We start from the raw sequence: 19,839 nt of genomic DNA, 5'->3' as shown, positions 1-19,839 counted from the left end.
TTTGGGTCTTGGCTCAAATGTCCCTTTTGCAATGACAACTCCACTCATCAGCCTAATTTAAAACACAGCCATAGTCCTCACCCACCACCATCCACTGGCCTCTTCAGCTCCCAGCCTGGTTCATCTTTTCCCACAGCCGTAACTACCATCTGATATGCTCCATTTTTATGCATTTTCTTGTTTACTTGTATTTTTTTTTCTTTTTTGCTCCTTATGTTACGGAGCTCCTGTCTCCCCGCTTCCCTGCTAGAGCACAAGGGAATCTAGAGCAATGTCTGACATATAATGAACATTTGCCGAGTGAACTAACGAATCTGACAGTGCAGCTTGCTGTGTGAACCTGACGTTGCATTTCTGCAACTGAATATTTGGGTGACCTTGGAGAGGTTATTTAACATCTTTGAGCTTCAAAGTCCTCATTAAAAAAATAAGGGTAATAATCCTGACTTCACATGGTTGAAATGAGAATTAGATATTGAATAGAAAGAGCATGGCGTGTAGTAAGTACTCAGTAAATGGATGGTTACTGCTATTGTTATTGCCATTGTTGATAATAATCACATTAGTTAATAATACTACAGACCATACAGGCTGGGTGGGATGAGGTGACAGCTAGCATAATGAAGTTAGGATGGCAGAAATAAAACCAGATTGTGGATCTTCTGTCCCCCAGGACTGCCCCAGTTCTAAACCTTAGTTGCTGAGCCCAACACAGATCTCTGAGCAAGAGAAGGGGTGGATGCCTGGCAGTTTATAGGCAGACCTAGGGACGCCCACTGATACAGACAACCTTACGTATGGGTCCAGGTATGCCAAGTGTCCAGTCCTGGCCCTGAACCACATCTGGACATTGCTTGGTGCACACAGGTGGGAGGCCAGAGGGGGGCGCTAGTCCTGCTTTCTCTACTCTCCCCTTTGCTAGTCACTGGGAGGGTCCTGGCCAGCTACAGGTGAGGGTCCCCAGGCCTGGCTGGAGACCATGAGTGTCCTTAGAGCCACCTGAGGAGAGGGAAGAGACGATGGGGCTAATATGAAGGAAAGCAGGAAATGAAAAGAGATTATGTGAGATTCAGCCAGCTGCCAAGGTGGGTCCTTACCGTAAATGGCAACTGGTGGATGGAGCTCAGAGTGGTAACTTTTGAGGTCCCCTTCTGGGCAGCAGGATGGCCACGGCTCTCCTGACACCACTGGGGACCACAGTCATCCACAAAAGCTGGTTCGGCTCCACCACCACGATCAAAATGAAGCGTGGCTCAAGAGGGCCAGTGAAAGCCTGTACAAGGAGGCCAACTGGGCGAAGAGGGAGGCTGGGGCCAGTCCAAGGGGTGCCAGCTGGAGCAGCCTGTGGTTTGGTTGGCGGCTGGTTTTCCGACTGTGCGGGCGCCCAGAGCTGGCTGGTGAGCAGATGTGTTTGTCTTTAGCTCATGTCTGGCCGGGGCTTTTTAGACAGAGCCTGAAAATGATGCTATTTGGTTGTTTCCCTCCTTCTTAGGTTCTTGGTGTTCCTTCAGGCTTTTTCCACTGCTCTTCCCGGACTGGGCCACAGGGAGCATGTGTATATGTGTGTGTGTGTGCCTGTGCACCTGCATGTATGCAGGTACACACGTAGAGTGGGCAGCAGGAACGTGTGCAAGGAGTGCGGGCACTCCATTTGAACAGGCCCAGGAGCCCCGACCCCAGCACGTACCTCCAGTGAGACCCCAGGGGGAAGGGAAGCCAACCCCTTCACACCCTCCCTTGCCAAGGAGCCCCTTCCTCCTCCTGATGGCTGCCATCTCCCACAGAGCTCTCCTTCAGGGTGTGGATGTGCGGTGGCAGTTTGGAGATTGTCCCCTGCAGCCGGGTGGGCCATGTCTTCAGGAAACGGCACCCCTACAACTTCCCTGAGGGTAACGCCCTCACCTACATCAGGTAGGTCACCAAGGAAGGAGCAGGTCACCAAGTCCCAAGCCCCCAGCCCTGCCAGTTATGGCTATGTGACTGGGAAGCCACCTCACTTCTTGGGCCTCAGTTTCTCCATTTGCCCCCTCTGGTAACATCCTGGGATTCCAGGTACCTTCAGGGGTGGAGGGATGAAGTTGTGGGAGTTGTCACCAGGTCTCTCTTGTCTTGACTTCCTTTGTCCATGAGAGTCTCGGAAAATTGGCCAAACCCCCAACTAAGCCATGCTCTCCTCTCACTGAGCCCTGAGTGCTGGTCATGGATGCCAGTGTCCCATCCTGGACTTGATCAACCATCTGTCCATCCCTATCCCCAGCTACAGGGTGTACTGGTCTACAGGTACTAGTCTACAGCTACAGGTGTACCCACTCAAGGGAGAGTGGGTAATGTCCTGGAAGACCTCAATGGTCTGCTGTCCTGAGGAGCTTGGCAGGGGAGGATGGGAGACTTGTCAGGAGCACCCTCTCTACATGTGGACGGTTCTTCACCTTGTTGAGCTCACGCTTATTTGCGCAGGTTTAGAGCAGCAGCTGCCCAAATCTAGCTGCATACCTACAGGGTCGATGGGTATTGACAGACTGTCTTCCAAAAGGGTTGTGCTAATCGATACCATCCAAGTATCGCCTTGCTCCTGAGATTCTCATCACTCTGTATTCATGGATCAATTAATCTTGACCCTGACCGCTAACCCTGTTGCTTCCCTGGTGACCTTATTTTGCCTTTCCTCTCCTTTTAGAAATACCAAGCGCACTGCAGAAGTGTGGATGGATGAATATAAGCAATACTACTATGAGGCCCGACCCTCAGCCATTGGGAAGGCCTTTGGCAGGTGGGCCCCTCCAGCTCCACTGTCTGACTCCCTCTACCCACATTAGCGCAACCCCAGCAAAATACGAAGTGGTGTGTATGCCGGTGAACTGCTCACAACCTCCTCAGCCACTGAGCTCCCACTCTAATGGGCTTCCTTGGGCCCCGGGAGGGAATGAAATGCCGAGACAAGACCTTAAGCTTTGAGGAGCATGAAATCTCACGGGGAGAGAAGGCTCGTTTATGAAAAAGAGTTGTCTGTCCATAGCTGCCCGCAGGCAAACGGGCATCTGTGGGAGTGCTTAGGAAGGGGCTGTCTGCAGAAAGCATTTGGGGTTCTGCCTCCACGTCCTATTCAAAATTGAGATCTGTTAGCCTATTTTCCTGTCACGGACTGTTATGACTACAGTCTAGTTAAGCATTTGCAAAATGCAGATGGGTTGTGCAATCAATTTAGTGGGTCGTGACCAGCATTTAAAAAGAGAGAGAGAAGTAGAACACTATAGATTAGATTAGTATAGAGCAGAATAGAAACTAAGAGTCGATTGCAGTGAAGGGTTAGTATTGTCTTCTGAAACTCTCCTCTCAGTTGTGGGTGTGAGTGTGTGTGTGTGTGCACGCATGTACCTACACAGGGACAGCTGCCCCTCTGCATCCGCAGGGGACTGGTTCTAGGACTCCCATGGATACCAAAATCTAGAGATGCTCAAGTCCCTCATATAAAATAGTGTAGTATTTGCATACCCTATGCATAACCTTGTGAATACTTTAAATCATCTCTAGATTACTTATAATACCTAATACAATGCCTACACATCACTTCATTTGCATAGATTCAATGTAGTACTAGATGCATGGGGAATTCAAGTTTGGCTTTGGAACCTTGTGGATTTTTTTTTTTTTTTTTTTTTTTTTTTTCAGATGGAGTCTTGCTCTGTCACCCAGGCTGGAGCACAGTGGCACTCTAGGCTCACTGCAACCTCTGCCTCCTGGGTTCAAGTGATTCTCCTGCCTCAGCCTCATGAGTAGCTGGGAATTACAGGTGTGTGCCACCATGCCCAGCTGATTTGTTGCATTTTTAGTAGAGATGGGGTTCCACCATGTTGGCCAGGCTGGTCTCGAATTCCTGACCTCCGGCAATCTGCCCACCTTGGCCTCCCAAAGTACTGGAATTATAGGCATGAGCCACTGCGCCTGGCCTGGAATGTTTCCCTGCTTATTTTTGATCCAAGGTTGGTTGAATCCATGGATGCAGAACTCACAGATACTGAGGGTGTATTAGATTACAATGTAAGATACTTATCTCCTACTTAAGCTTGTGGTCAGAAAAGTTTGAAAACACTATGAATGATCATCAGTGAATCTTTTCCCTATTTATTCATATCTATCCCTGTTTTGAAAAAAAAGTTATGTCACTAAATATTTCTTGTAATGAGGAGCTAACATTTACTTAGCACGTACCCCGTGCTAAGTGCTTCATGACCCCTAAATTCACTTGATTCTCACAAAAGCCTTCTGAGATGAGTGATTGTATCCCCAGTTTAACATAGAGGAAACAGGCTCAGATAGCTGATGATGAGGGTGGTCAACCAGTGGCCATTGTGGTTGGTGTAGCTGAGGAAGGTGAGGACGGAGGTGTCGCAAGGACACATCTAATGGTTTTATTTGCCAGCACACCTGAAAGATGTTTGAAGCTTGCTCTTCCTGCTGTTAGACCTTTCTCTTGTACTTCTCGTTAACTCTGCAAAGATAAAGACCAGTTCGGCCGGGTATCGTGGCTCATACCTGTAATCCCAGCACTTTGGGAGGCCGAGGCAGGTGGATCATGAGGTCAGGAGTTCAAGACCAGCCTGGCCAATCTGGTGAAACCCCGTCTCTACTAAAAATACAAAAATTAGCCGGGCGTGGTGGTGCACACCTGTAATCCCACCTACTCGGGAGGCTGAGGCAGGAGAATTGCTTGAACCTGGGAGACAGAGGTTGCAGTGAGCCAAGATCATGCATTCTAACCTGGGCAACAGAGAGACTCCATCTTAGGAAAAAAAAAAAAAAAGAAAAAGAAAAAGAAAAAGAAAAGACCAATTCATGGTCTGCTAACTGAGGTCTCAAGGAGTGAGAAGCCGAGAGAAAGGCATGGTCCCGTATGGTCTGTTCACCCTGAAAGGCGAGCTCCAGGCAGGAATTTGAGGAGTGAGGAATAGCCAGGAGACCTGGGTTGAGCTTGCCGGTCAGAGAATGACATCAGACAAGTGGCCAGGGCTGCACATGGCAGGCTGGAAGGCTCCTCGTCCTTGCTTGTCTGAGACAGGTGGGAAGAGGGGGCTGACTCCTGGGGCTGGGGGAGGGGCCTCTGGCGTCCTCCCTGGGGCTGCCTTCCACAAGGCAGGCCGGAGCCTGAGCCCTGCCTCCTCCTACAGCGTGGCTTCGCGGATAGAGCAGAGGAAGAAGATGAACTGCAAGTCCTTCCGCTGGTACCTGGAGAACGTCTACCCGGAGCTCACGTGAGTGCATCCCCGGGGTTGGGGCCAGCGGCCCGGCCCACCCCACCCTTAGATCCCCTCAACACCGATGCTCTGGCTCTTTCCGGCTGCCGGGTTTTACCTTAACGCGAAGGCTCTTGGGGAACGAAGAGGGCATTACTGGGAGTTATAAATGAGGTGTGGTAGGAACCAAGTTTTTGATGGCCTCAGACCTAGAAATGGACATTATTCCCTTAGGAAACAACACTGTGTCACACAACAAAGGCTGCAGAGACATTTGTCCCCTCTAACCCTGTTCTTTCCCTTCTGGGAGTTTATCCTGAGGAAATCAAGCAAAGCAGCAGCTGTGGACTAGTAGCTCAGCAGCGGCCGTGAACCAACGAGGAACCGCCAGGCACAGTGGGTCATGCCTGTAATTCCAGCCCTTTGGGAGGCCAAGGCAGGAGGATTGCTTGAGTCCAGGAGTTTGAGACCAGCCTGAGCAACAGGCTGGTCTGTTTAGCAGAGACCTTGTCTCTACTAAAAATAAAAAACTTAGCTGGGTGTGGTGGCACACACCTGTGAGTGGGAGGATCACTTGAGCCCGAAAGGTAGGGGCCGCAGTGAGCCTTGATTATGCCACTGCACTCTAGCCGAAGTGTCAGAGAGATAAGGGGAGCAGAGGAGAGGGGAGCAGAGGAGAGGGGAGGGGGAAAGGAAAAAGGAAGAAAGAGAGAAAGAAGAAAGAGAGAGAAAGAAAGAAAAAGAATGAAAAGAAAAGAAGACAGAAGAAAGAAAAGAAAGGAAGGAAGGAAAGAAAAGAAAGAATCACTAATGGGTGGGCTGGGTTCAGTGAATCACCATATGTCGATCTAAACAAATATTATGCACCCATTAATATTATAATCATAGAAACTGTGAAGAAAACACGGGAAATGTTTGCTCTGGCAGATGAGAAAACAAAGTGCAAATGATGTATGCACTCGGGCTGTAGTTACCTAGGAATATGTGTGCGTTCTCAACAGGACTATGGCCAATAAGCTATGATGACCTTTTCAGCGTCTCGGTTACATCCATGTGGTTCATTTCCTCACCTTCCTCAGGTCTGGACTCAAAGGTTCCCTTCCCGAGAGACTGTCCCCTGAACACTCTTGAGTTTGCAGCTCCACCTCCTTCCCCAGCCTCCTCTCCTCCATGCTCCTTGTAGCCGTTATTATCATTTGGCATTATCTGGCCAATTAATTGTGTTGTATCTCCCTGAACTTGCCTGTAAGTTGCATGAGGGTAGAGGCTTTGATCTATTTGTTCACTGCTTTATCTCCAGCTCCTGGAACAGTGCCTGTCATAAAATGGGCACTCAGTAAATATTTGTAACTGAATAAATCGCACAGTCAGTATGCATCAATTGTGTCTGAAAGCCGCATGCTCCCTCTATAGCTGTCACCTTGGGGAACAGGTTTCCCATGGCTGCCAGCTTTCTCTCAAGGATGCTGCTGTGGCTTTCCAGAACACTCTACCCCTCAGAGCTTGCATATCCTTGAACGAGGCAAATCTTTGTCCTTTGAGGACAGGTTTGATTTTTGGCCAACAGCCACCATTAAGTTGTAGCCAAGTGTGGTGAATAAGCTAGATGATTAACCCAGATAATATAATCCCAGGTCCCAAATACAGCATGACTCTAAAGGAAGGAGATTAAACTGACTCCGGGAGCAATTTCTGAGAAATTCTAGAACGATGTGAGCAACGGCACTGTCACTGGAAAAAAGTCCGTGGCCTAGATAACCCTGGCTACCTGGACACTAGCTGTGACGGGAAGAACATTAATTTATGAAAATGCAACTTTCTGAAGTGGTCACTTCTAGGGGACAGTGTTCATTCAGATGCATCATTTCTGAGACCCTGAAGAAAAAAGAACAGTCACTCTTTACACTCTGTCAATGTTCATACAACATTTGGGTGAAGCCCGTGAGTTCCAGGCCTAGGGCAGGAGCTGGGCAGCCTGTGGGAAGAGGTGGGGAGGTCTGGGAATGCCCCTCCTTTCCAACCCCAGTGCCCTGCCACAGGATCTGATGGTACCCCAAGGGCCCAGGGGAAGAAGTGTCTCCTAACTACTAGAAACCTGGTTCCTCACAAGGCAGGAAAGTGGATGAACTAGCCACGTTGATGAGGAGCAGAAGCCATCTTCTGTTTCTTCTTCCACTTGTGTGAAAGTTAAAATAGTATTTTGTTGCTCAGATGGAAACCCCAGATCTCATTCCTATCTGGATTACTCACTGCCAGTTCCCAGGATAAGGGGCCAGGAGTGGATCAATTTGTTGATTAGAAAGGGGACCCACAGGTCTGAATGATACCAACTTCCCTCCAAACAGGGGGTCCCTAAATAGTTGCCCACACTTGGAAACAGTCAGTGGGGAGACTGAGGAGGCTGAAAGAAGAGGCTTCTGCTCTCCTATGCCTGGCACAGCTCTGCCCCTTCTCCAGGTCAGAGCTCCGCAGCTGGCCTCAACAACTGCTAATTTATTACTTGCATTAGGACTGTCAGGAACGGTTGTTCAGGCTGTGCATTGTACAAGCACACCATGTTTGTGAGGGTGCTAGTCACTTAGTAGACATTGCACGTTCACGACAGTAATTCCAAGCAAATGGCAGTAAGCATTCTTCTAACAAAACCAGTATATCATGTCAATTTTCTAACAGAAAGAAGCAGTGTCTTGGGGAGTGGGTATAATGGCAGCCTGCGTACATAGACGAGACCCATAGAGAAGGAATTGGATGCAGACTTTAGAGGGCTGCCTACAAACAGGACAGCTTAGCCTGGCACTGGTGGGGAGCTGGGGAAGGGTGGTGATGACTGCCATACCAAGCTGCTCCAGGAGCTGCTACCACAGCTTAGGAGCTGCATCGGGTTCTGAGATGGCTGCCCAAGCCCAGGGTTTCTTCCGTAAGCATCACTGGGCATTGCCACCTTGGTCAGTGTACACCTCACCTCTGAAAGCTGATCAGCTTGCACAACACCCTAAGCAACAGGGAAGTAGCAGGGTCTGGAACAACCCCTGGCCCTCCATATTCCGCCCTGAGCAGGATATTCCCCATAACCATCAAAGAGCCTCAGTACCCATCTTGTCTCTGTAGAGAAGGGAAATGTAACACGTCGCTCCTGGATGAGGCTGAGAGTGTGGAGCTCCTTCCCTCCAACACGCTTGCACATGGCAGGGGTTGCAAACTCCGATTCTTACAGTGATCAGGCAGGTGATACAAATAAGCCAAATGGGTATGGATGAGACCATAGAGAGTTGTGGGGACTTTGGCAAACTGGGATGTAAAAGCCCCACCCAGAAGGGGCAGCTGCTACTTACCACGATGGATTAGTGCCATGCTGGAAAAGCTCAGTGTGGCCTGATCTTCCAGTTTTTTCAAGGGAAGCTAGATTCAGATTTGAAGGTTTCTGTGTAACCTTCAAATCATTCAATATTTCAAACTAATTAAAAGCCACAGCCACCACGCTATGCAGGTCAGATGGTGTCTGGGGGCCAGATTCAGCCTGGCAGCCAGTGGTTTGCCACCTCTGCTAGAGACCTGCATGGCCTCCCGAAGGAGTCTGGAGAGGCACGGGCTGCTGCTAGGGGTGTGGGAGAGGAACTGAAAGGGGCTCTCTGAGCCTCTTGGGAGCAGATCAGTTCTGGAACTTAGAGGCTTCTAGCCAGCCCTGAGAAAGAAAGACCTGGTTTGGTCTAGAACCTGCAGATGTCCACATCAAAGAATGCCAAAAATATTATGATGGCCCAACCCCCAAGCCTAGATTCTCTCCCCAAAAGAGGTAACAGGAGGCAAAGAAGCAATAGCTAGACTGTAACCCCTCCTGCTTCGCCATAACTCCCAGGCCTGGTGAGTCCTTAATCTAAGAATGAACATAATCTGAACTCAGGTATGCAAGCCTGCATCAGCTGGGGCCAGCAGCTTCCTAAGGTTTATTACCCATAAGGTGTCAGAGAGGGAGAGAGAGAGAGAGAGAGAGAGAGAGAGAGAGAGAGAGTGTGTGTGTGTGTGTGTGTAAGCATATAATTAACTACTCTGAGATAAATATCTTTTACAACATTTATAATGATTTCTGTAGGATAGAGTCCTAGAAATGGCAATGTTGGTCAAAGGTGTGTGTGTTTCTAAGGGCTTTGATAGATAATACGACACTGCCCTCCTGAGAGGCTGTATTAATTTATGCTTTCGCCAGGAAGATGTGAGAAGATTCAATCTCACGGCTGTTGCCAACACTGCGCAGTGTCATTAAATTAAGTGTGTGTGTTTGTGTGTCCAAATACACGTACATGGTAAATACACATTGGTGACTCTGATACGTAGTTCTTTAACCATTACTGAGATTAAACACATTTTCATATTTGTGTTTAATTTGCCTCTTCAAAGCGCCCCCTTCCCTGTCGTTTTGGGGTTATTGAGCCTACATTTTGGCCCCATGTTCTCCTGAGGCTTTCCTCCTTCGGGACTGAGGGGCTCTGTTTTTCTGGCCTGAGCTCCCCCCATGGCTCCCCCATCCTCTATGTCTCAGGCCCGGCCTCCAGGGCAGTCCCAGGGGCTCCCAGATCCCTTGGAAGAACTCCTGGAACCAACGCCCAGTCTTCCCGGAGGCGACTCCTGCTCCTCGTCCAACCCTACTGACCTCCTTTTGCTGGCCAGGCTGCTCCCAGGCCCCTCCCCGCGGAGACCTTGGCGCCCCCAGAGCTGATGGGATGCCGCTCTCTGGGAGAGGGTGTAGGTAAGCCTGATGGGGCAGAGGACGGTCCTGACTGCTGCCTTCTCTCTCAGGGTCCCTGTGAAGGAAGTACTCCCTGGCATCATTAAGCAGGGGATGAACTGCTTAGAATCTCAGGGCCAGAACACAGCTGGTGACTTCCTGCTTGGAATGGGGATCTGCAGAGGGTCTGCCAAGAACCCCCAGCCTGCCCAGGTAAGCTGCTTAGAGCTCGGGTAGGAATGGGAGTGACGGAGCGCTGGGGGCCTTGCTCGGAGTGGGTTAGGGGACTTCCCCTGCTTATTCCGCTCCTCTGCCTACACCTTACACAAACCCACTTTGCCAGGGGCCCCTATACTCTGCTCCCACGCATTCATGTCCTACGCATTTCAATCCGCCTGTCACTTGGGTATCCTGTGTGCACCACTGGCTTTGTCCTTACCGAGGGAGAAGTGCTGCCCAGATAGTGCCCAGTTCTCTCCTGAGATGCATCTGGGCTTGGCTCGGGTGAAAGGCAACGTCCAAGGCTCCCGTGCACACGAGTGTTGCACCCACATCAAAACTAAAGCAGGTCATGGAGACCGCAGTGAGGACCAGCTCCCAGCTGCCCTGGTTCCAAGTCTTGTAATTCTCTCCCATCTCCCACAGTCCCTGGGTACAGCCGTGATTGCCCTCTGGCCAGCTCCGGCTAACTCCCCCACCTCAATATTTTATTATCAAAAAATTCAAACATACAGAAAAAATATGAAGAATTATATAGTGAATACCCATACACCCACGCCAGCTCCTATAATTATTCATAGAAATCTTTCAAAAACATGCCATGTGTTTGCTCTATCCCCTACCTACCCGTCTCTCCATCCATCACTGTACTTTTGACTTGGCCTTTCTGTTCCCTGCCTTGCAGGCCTGGCTGTTCAGTGACCACCTCATCCAGCAGCAGGGGAAGTGCCTGGCTGCCACCTCCACCTTGATGTCCTCTCCCGGATCCCCTGTCACACTGCAGATGTGCAACCCTAGAGAAGGCAAGCAGGTGAGTGTCCTCGCCTCTGGCACAGAGACCCAGCAGCCCCGGGGGACCGTGCCTCAGGGTGGCAGACCCTGGCAGGTGAGACCCCAGTCAACTCAAATAATCCCTGCAGAGCAAGGATCTGGGGCAGAGGGGGAGCAAAGTCTATTATCTACATCAAGCCAGTTATTTTACCCATGAGGAAATACTTCTTTGGGTAATTATTTATTTAGTGCCATCCTGCCAGGCTGTGAGCTCCATGAAGGCAGGGACCACTTGTCATGTTAACGCTGTATCCCTAGCTCCTGACAACCACCATGGTTCAAGTGTTAGCTTTTACAGACAGCCTGTGTTACATGTTTGAAATAGATCATCTCATCTAATCCACCTAGCCACCCAGTGATGTGGGTTCTAGTGCTAGCTTCATTTTATAGGTGAGTAAACTGAGGCTCGCTGAATCTGAAGAACATATGTCAGGTCACACCACTGAGAAGGGGTGGAGCTGAGATTCAAACCCAGGTCACTGTGACTTCTAGGACCACAGTCTTAAGCCAGCACATAGTAGGTGCCCAGTAAGTATTTCTTGACTGCTGGCAGACTGGGGAAACTGAGATCCAGACGCAGTGATGTCCAAGTTGGCATGACCAGCCTCATGTGAGCACTGTCTTTCCCATTCATCCAACGCTATCACCACACTGTCACCACTAATCCTGGGAGACAGGTCAGGGTCAAGGAAGACACGGATGCACAGAGAAGTGAAGTCACTTGCTCAGGGTACACAGCAGCAAGTGACAGTGGAACCAGAAGCTGGATTTCCAGAGCCAGCCAGCATCCTTCTGTGCTGCTCCCTTTCTTGCTTGGAGGGCTCCCTCGCTGCCCAGGGAATGGATGGAACCCAAGGCCGAGAGGCTGCTCCAGCGCTTCCCCTGCTCACCCTCCTCAGAAGCCCTCCCTCTGCCTCCTGCTGGCCAGCCTGCAGCGAGAAGGGTGCCTGGCTGTCTGATTTGGCCTGAAGGGCTTTCCTCTTACTCCCTTTTCTTTGCCTGGGTCAGCATGTTTTTTAAAGGATGAACAGCAGTTTGTTGTGCCATTCTGGAAAGCAGCCATATCCTCTCCGTCCAACCTGTGTGTGTGTCTGAGGGTTCTGCATGCCTAGCCTGCTTGCTGGGCCCGTGGAGCACTTGAAGCCCTTTCGGATGAAGGGGGATGCAGCCCGCCCTCAGCCCTGCCCTCTTGGCTCCCTCTACGTGGTCACGGGCACTCCTGCCTCTAATCAAAGACATGGTGAATGAGAGATGGAAGAGGGAGGTGGTTGCATGGGAGGCAAATAGGAGAGAAACCCAAAATAGACCTGTCTTACTAGTGGTATTCTTCCCTGAGCCTTGAAATCAGAGGCAGAGATCAGGTCTCTGCCTCTCATCCCTTCTCATAAAGCAACACTCTGTCCTCCACCCAGGCACTTCCATAATGTGGTACATTATGGAAGCAGCTCTTCTCCTCCTTGTCAAACGCAGGGACAGGGAGGCACCAGGAGGTGAAGGCACTGACCCAGAGCCCCTACATGACTCTGTGATGTGAGAGCTCCCGTCTCCCGCCACCCCGCTGGCCCCACATAACATCCCTACAAAGAAGGCAGCTCCCACTAGGGGTGTAGATAAGTGGCCTCACAGGTCAGCAGCTTAGGACTGTAGGAAGAAATCATGTGTGCCGAAGTAACAGATTTACCTTGGCTGAGAGGGACAAACTCAAGTGCCTACAGGGAGCTGGTGGGAAAACCCCCACAGGAGAAAAGTTGGGACCAGGCAGGAAGTATGGTGAACTGGGGAACAAGAGCCCATCTAAGGCAGAGGGCAAATCCTCAGCCCCAGCAACTGATGCTGCCAAAGAAACTCTGTGCCCAATAACTAAATAGAAGCTAGAAATGCAGATTTGCATGTGGCAACCAAGCTAAACTGTCAATAAGCACAGGCTACTGCTTTGCCTCCTCTGATCTAAACAGGAACTTCTGCAAACTGCAGAAGCAAGAGGCCACTGGGAAGGGCAGGGCTTAAAGCTTATATTAGGGGTAGGGTGGGGGCAGCCTCTTACGTAGGAACACACAGCCTGGTTTACGAGGGGCATGACTGGGCATGGTAGCTCTTGTCTGTGATCCCAGTGCTTTGGAAGGCCAAGACAGGTGGATCGCTTGAGGTGAGAAGTTTTATCTAGACCAGCCTGGGCAACATAGCGAGACAAGGTTGAATTGAAAAATTAGCTGGGCGTGGTGGTGTGCACGTGAAGTCCTAGCTACTTAGAGGCTGAGGCAAGAGGATTGCATGAGCCCAGGAGTTCAAGGCTGCAGTGAGCTATGGTGGCACCACTGTAAGAGCAAGATCATGTCTAAAAAAAAGGAGGGGGTGTGTCCTAGTTATATACAAGGGTTGCTTACATGCATGTGAAATGAAAGTACATTATTTTTTAAAACCTTTGTTTTCTCCTTCTTCTTTTAACCCATCTCCGTTCCTCCTAGAAATGGAGGAGAAAAGGATCTTTCATCCAGCATTCAGTCAGTGGCCTCTGCCTGGAGACGAAGCCTGCCCAGCTGGTGACCAGCAAGTGTCAGGCTGACGTCCAGGCCCAGCAGTGGCAGCTGTTGCCACACACATGACGGTAGCCCCGGGGCCTCCTGTACCTTTTGCATGAGACTTTGGGGCCGGAAGGGGGTTAGGGTGGGGGAGTGCACAGCGGGCCGTTCCCATCCCCTCACATTTCCGCCGGGACCATCAGCAAACACCCACCATGACACACGTTCTCCAAAGCTTGTTCCAGGAGGGTGCAGGTGGGCACGCCCCATGCCCTCAGCGCTGTCCTGGCCTTGCCCCCGGGAGAGGAGATGGTCAGGGTGCCGGACTGTTGCTGGGTAGAGACTGAGTAGGTGCCCCTGGCCCTTTGTCCTCTCCCTTGGCACTTCTTGGGGCCGAAACTATAGTGTGTGGTCTCTCCCTTGTCGCTTGGGGAGAGCAAGGACAGAAGGCCACATGGGCCTGTTGGGTCATGAGGCCCAGTGGTGTGGGCAGGCAGGGCGAGGAGAAAGTGGGCAGTGTGGATGGAGAGGCTGAAGGCTGGGAAAAGAGGGAAGAAGGGGAGAGGGGCAGCCTGCAGGGGCAGGAAAAGAACAGGAAAGAAGTGAGAAGCCTGGTGACCTGTCAGATGCCAGGCCCAGGGTGCTGCTGGGTTGGGTGGGGGATGGATGGGATCTTGGCAGCAAGAATGGGTAATTTGCAAGGAATGTGGATAGAAGAGCAGCAAAGCCCCAAAAGAACAAGGTCCCTTCCCCAGGACATAGTCCCTGCCACACTTCACCAGCCCCAGGGCCTGAGCCCAATGCTGTGCCTCCGTCCTGTGCCTGCGGGTGCCCACGTTCCTTAGCAAGAGGCTGCAAAGGGATCTCTAGGGGAAGACTCCGGCGTAGTTTATCACGCAGACTCCACTTCTTTTTGGCCGTGTGTCAGGCTGAGACCTCTCTCTCGGGCATTAATGAAGAGCTAGTGCCCTGTCCCTGCCGCCAGGTCCCACTGAAAGGACGGGTGGCTGCACACATCCTTGGGTAGCCCCAGCCTCGTTTGTCATTTTTGACTCCCGCTTTCTCAAAGGTTTTTGCCTCTTTCAATACAGCATCATGGATCAGGGGGGTTGGAAAGAAGGGCCCTCCTTTCTGGACTATGAACAGCCCCTAAGTCATGAGAGGCTAAGCCATCCAGGCTCAACCTCACCCTTATTCCCCTCCCCACTACAGGAGGGATTTTTTTGAAGGATCAGCTATTACACTGGGCTGGGAGGCTGGCTGTGGTTCCTGTTTGTGTAGAGAACTCCCAGTTCCTTTCCACAGCCACTGAGCGCATAGTCACACATCTACCCTGCGGCCTCGCCTTGGAACTGCTCCTGCTATCCCCACGCCCTTCTTCCCTCACCCCACTGGCTCAGGAAGTGTGACCTTGGGCAAATGATTGTTGGCACCAGGACCCTGGGAGTCTTTCTGTAAAGCAGACCAGCCTGGGGCAGATACACCTACTGCAGGAGCCCCCTGTCTTTCATAGGCCAAGGATCCACACACCCATAGAGAATTCATGGATTCCAGAGGGTCTAGGAAATCTCCTGAAATTGTCCCTAAAATATTGCATGTGTGTGCATAAACGCATTTTCCTGGGGAAGGAGTCCATGGCTTCTTAAAGAGGTCCCTGATCCCCAAAGGGCCTGAACCTCTGTTCTGGATTGAAGCCACTGTCTGCCCAAGCTGCCACCTCCCCATCTCCCTCCCTGGTGTGCTCAAACCACCATCGCCTGCTCCCTCCATGCGGCCCTTGAGGTTGGCAGCCAAGTGTCGGTGGTCCGCAGCACCTGCTCTGGAGGGCTCTCCAGCAGTTTCGCCTCCTGACTCTCACCAGCGTCCTCTCAGCAGCGCTCCTGTGCCCAAGTGCAGCCCTCTGGACTTGCCAGCGCAGGGCCCTTCGCCCCAGGGCCATGCTTCACCTGTCCGCTGTCGTGATGTTTCATCCACAGCCAGGTGCAGCCTCAGATCCCCTGTTCATCTGGGAAGACTCCTGCCACAGCTTAGGACTGAACTGGACCCAGGGCAAAGGCCTCTCCCCAGTGGATGGACTAGAAGGCCTGGGCCACACCGGGGTGTGGACCTTTGGGGCTGGGGAGCGGTGGCTGCTTCTGTCGACTGTAAGAGGACTGTTGACCAGAGGGCCTTCGAGAGGGTCTCTCCCTCCTTTGCTGTGGTCAGACCAGGCTCTGCACTTATCGGCCGGTCCTTTGTGGCAACTCAGCTCTATTCTGTTTTTGCTTTTCCTCTTCTTGACCAAAGCATGTGCCACTAGCTGTCCTTGAGGACCTCGTCTTTATGAAACACACACCTGGAATAAAACCACTTCTTACACGTCCACGTGCACCAGCGCCTTCCTTTCTGCCTCCAACCCTAGCCCTTCAGCACCACCCTCCCCCGCCTCGTGGGGGAAGCCAGGGCCTCCTTTCCGTAAAAGTGAAACTGAGCGTGCTCAGGTCTAGCCCTCTCCAGCACCTGGTAGCTTACTCCTCGGCCTCCGTGCCCTGTGGTACCCCAGGAACTCCTGACTACTCTGGCAGGGGCCAACAGGTGGTCCTACTGCAAGGGCAGGCCTGGCACCAAAACTGGGAACCAGCTCAGGTCAGGCTGAGCCCAGGCTCCTGTGGCCTCATCACGGGATCCTACTTGGGGCTTAGAAATGGAACAAATGGCTTCCCCAAATAGGTATGGCCCTGCCACCATGCTCTTCTTCCCCGGGAGCCAGCCCTGTCCCCTTGGAGCTGCTCTCCCCTGTTCTACCATGCAAGAAGGCAGTGGTACAAATTCAGGCAGCACACACTTCCTGGGTTAAAAACAGCAAAATAATTCTGAAAAGTGTCTTAGCAGACTAGCCTTGCTTGATCGGGTAGCAGATGCTTTGCCTAATGTTTCCATGGAAACCAATGGAAAACCCCCACCATGTCTGTGATCAGAAGCTGAACCTACCCAGGTAAAAATAAACACTGCTTCAACACACATAAGAACTGCGGTCGGCAGGCCAGCGCACCACTAGCCTCTCCTGGACGCAGCCATTTCTGCCCTCAGCCCCACTTTGCCGTAGGGCTGCTGATCTGGAGTTACCCGGAACTTCCCACCCCTGGGGCTAAAGAGCCTGGAGCAAAGCCCTAGCTGGCTGCAGAGCATACAACTTGGCTCCAGTGTCCAGCTTGGTCTGGGCTTAGGAGGCAAGTCACTGTAAAAGACCCTGGCTGCAGTCTCTATCCCCTGATCCATCCCTCCGTCCACTCAGGGAGCACAGCCCACCACCCACCGCCTGCTCGGGCCTCCCTCCTGGCGCGCTGGGCCCCATTTCCACTCTCCATCTATTTTCACTCTCAGCCTTGGAGGGCTCTGGTGCTGGCTCCTCGTGAGTCAGGCTCTCTCTCCTCTTGTTTGCTCTCCTCCAAACCTACCTCTCCTGAGGCCCATTTTCTGTACCACCATTTTCCCTGGGAGCTAGGGTTGTCAGCCTTTAGCCAGCCCCTGGAGCAATCAGCAAAAGCCCCAGGTTGGCTATTAACAGTTGCGTCACTGGCAGGAAAGTCTCGCAAGAGCCTACAGGGGAGGGAGTGCGCCAGGAGGGACTTCTGCACCAGGACCAGCCTCCAATTTGTACAGCAGTGAGCAGTTCCTGGATCCCTGGGGCTCTGTGACTTGGCTTCAGTTTTTACAAGGGCTCTTTCCCCGACCCCTCAGGAGGGCTGTCTGCATTTGCAGTTGGGAGAAATAACCTGGACAACATGACTGTCCTCCCAGGGCTCCAGCACCCCAAGGCCTGCGGGAGAGGTCTCCTAGCACTGCATGGGGTGTGGTCCTCTCCCACCAGGGAACAGGAAAGGAAACCTGGAAAGGAAAGGCTGGAGTTTATAACGTCTGCGATTTCACTGCCAACAATGTTCTCAGTGTGTTTGGTATTTGCGTGTCCCTGTGATGGTCCGAGTCAGTGCTCCTCCAGAAGGAGGGGGCGACCCAGCCAGCTTCTCTCGTGGGAAGAGGTCCCCACTACCAGGCACTTGGAAAGACCTGGAGATGGAGCCGGGGAGGCCCTACTCTCTCCTGGCCTGGCAGCTGGGCTGTCTGAGTAGCTGACCCGGACTGAAGCTCCAGAGCCATCTGAGGACACCGTCTCCTGCTGACTTCAGCCCTGTGACGTGTGGAGAAGAGTGTACTAGGGCTGTGGGCTCTAATGACCCATTCAAGCCAGGCGCAGTGGCTCACACCTATAATCCCAGCTATTCAGGAGGCTGAATTGGGAGGGTCCTTTGAACCCAGGAGTTCAAGACCAGCCTGGGCAACATAGGAAGACCCTATCTCTACAAATAAATAAAAATTCCATTAAAATTTTAAAAATACCCAGTCAGCTAGTTCCCTCATTACTCTGCCATTTGCCAGCTGTGAGCTCTTGAATAAGTTATCTCATCTCTCAGCCTCGATTTCTTTACCTGCTAAATGGGGTACTCACAGTCATAAAGGATTTTTTGTGAAGCCTGATTGCAAAGCATCTGGCCCTTTCTAAACGCTTAATCAATTTGTCATTACTATGATTAATAAATATTTTCAGAGTCCCTGCTACATGCCAAGCACTTTGCTAGGGGTGATGACACAAATATAAACAAGATAGAAATGGTCCCTGCCCTCAAGAACACATATTCTAGCAGAGGAGATGGACCATCAGCAGCAGCTGTGGTGCCACACGGTAAAAGCTACAGGGGAAGGCAGGAGCTCCGGGAGCAAGGAGAGGGAACTCTCACCCAGGGTGTCGGTGAGTTCAGAAGACGATGCTTCCAGGACAGCTTAAATGACATTCCAGGCAATGCCTGCCTCAGGCTGGATAAAGATTGGGCAGGATACGGTCTGGCGAAGTCCGCTGGCCACACTAGCAGACTTGGCAATTCAGCTGGCACCTTGCCAGGTGGCCTGGGCTTTTTACCCTGCAGGCAGCATCGTGGTGATGCAGACCAGCCTGCTACAACAGGAGACTTCTAGAAGGAAGCCATGGGAGCCATTTCAACCCCAACAGGCGTGACCTGTGCTTCTTGAGCTAGGGACCATTTCTCCAGGGCTCGGTATTCTTCCGTTCGGAAGGTGGGATTAGTTGGCATGGGAATTTGTGACCCTTGTCTGGAGAGAATAGATACTTATGGTGGAGGCGTTCCAGGAAAGACTCGTCTCTGCCACACTTCCAGGTTGCTTCTGATCCCCTCAAGCCATCTGAAAACAAAGCCTGTCTAACAATTTGTCTTTCAAATATGTATCTCTTAAGATGTGGTCCAGATAACCTGCTCAGTCTCCCTGGAGGGATTGTAGATCTGTATGTTCCTGACTCTGACCCAGACTGGCGGGCTCAGAATTCCCTTGTCTGTATTGAGTGGCCCAAGTGATGTGCTTGCACATTTAAGTCCCGTGCACCAGGAAGGAGAGCTGGGGGCCCCGGGAGGGGAAGATGTGCAGGAGAGAGTCAGGATGAGCTGGGCTCTGGATTGCGTTCCTTGACACTCAGCTCTGGACTCACCGCAAGAGGGAGAAGCCAAGGGGAAAGAAGGCAACCCTTGGACTCCTTACTGTACTTCCCCAGGAGCCAGAAGGATGTAGGTACTGGAGTCTGAGCCCAGTAGTGGTGGAGAAAGTCCCCAGCTGGGAGACCCTCAGTTGGTTGGGAAACCAGGGATGGTAGGAGAATCTTGGCGACTTTCTGGCAGGAGAACCAGAAAGTAAGAGTCTTTAGAGACAGCTGCTCTAGGACCACCCGGACAGGGTCCCTCGAGTCAGAGACGGCTCCCAGCATGACAGGAGGCTTGCTGCTCTCCCCGTGGGTGGACTGCAGGTCCCACGGCCTTGTTAGACAGAGCTCCAAGTTTCTCTGCTCACAAGGGCAGGGACTGCCCCTCGCCCAGGATGACTCTGCCTTCCAGAGCCTTGTTCTCCACGGGAGTGGGAGTGTGGGGGATACTAAGGTTAAATCAGGTCATAGGAAGTTGTGAAGTCAGTAGGTGGAGCATCAGAGTGGCACTAGGGGCTTTCTCTTGGGTGTGCGGGGTGGCCTTGGTCCTGCAGAAATCTGGTGGGGACATGGGGCTGACTTCTCCTTCTGAAGGATGCTGGGAAGGTGAGCTGGCTCTGGCAGTGCTTAGAGCTCCCGGGGGTTCCCCCACCTAGACCATGCAAACTCTCACCCCTGTGCCTCATCATCACGCCCATCATCAAGCCCACAGTGGTGTGCTGGACACCTGCCCCACAAAGGACGTGGAATGCTCTCAGAAGAGCCCCGCGAACCACCGATGGTCACAGCTGT

At 51.9% G+C, this 19,839-nt stretch overlaps 1 protein-coding gene across 2 annotated transcripts in view; it reads left to right on the top strand.

Moving 5' to 3' along the window:
- The window catches only part of GALNT16 (polypeptide N-acetylgalactosaminyltransferase 16), a 93,873-nt gene extending 77,988 nt beyond the window's left edge, over positions 1–15,885 (top strand). The window contains exons 10-16 of one of the 2 annotated variants that reach the window (XM_010335205.3): positions 1,785–1,911; positions 2,678–2,770; positions 5,166–5,249; positions 10,026–10,167; positions 10,859–10,984; positions 13,470–13,609; positions 15,191–15,885. In XM_010335205.3, the coding sequence (XP_010333507.1) occupies positions 1,785–1,911; positions 2,678–2,770; positions 5,166–5,249; positions 10,026–10,167; positions 10,859–10,984; positions 13,470–13,607 (710 nt within the window). In that variant the 3' untranslated portion in view covers positions 13,608–13,609; positions 15,191–15,885. Of the gene's footprint in view, positions 1–1,784; positions 1,912–2,677; positions 2,771–5,165; positions 5,250–10,025; positions 10,168–10,858; positions 10,985–13,469; positions 14,317–15,190 lie in introns of those variants that run through there. The other variant, XM_010335206.3, reaches the window with a different exon arrangement.
- The last annotated feature ends 3,954 nt before the right edge of the window (positions 15,886–19,839 follow it).

This window comes from Saimiri boliviensis, chromosome 2 (genome assembly GCF_048565385.1).
Source record: "Saimiri boliviensis isolate mSaiBol1 chromosome 2, mSaiBol1.pri, whole genome shotgun sequence".
In the NCBI taxonomy this organism is placed as follows: domain Eukaryota; kingdom Metazoa; phylum Chordata; class Mammalia; order Primates; family Cebidae; genus Saimiri; species Saimiri boliviensis.
Note: the sequence above shows the minus strand (reverse complement) of the source record. Positions and strands in the feature narration are given on the sequence as shown.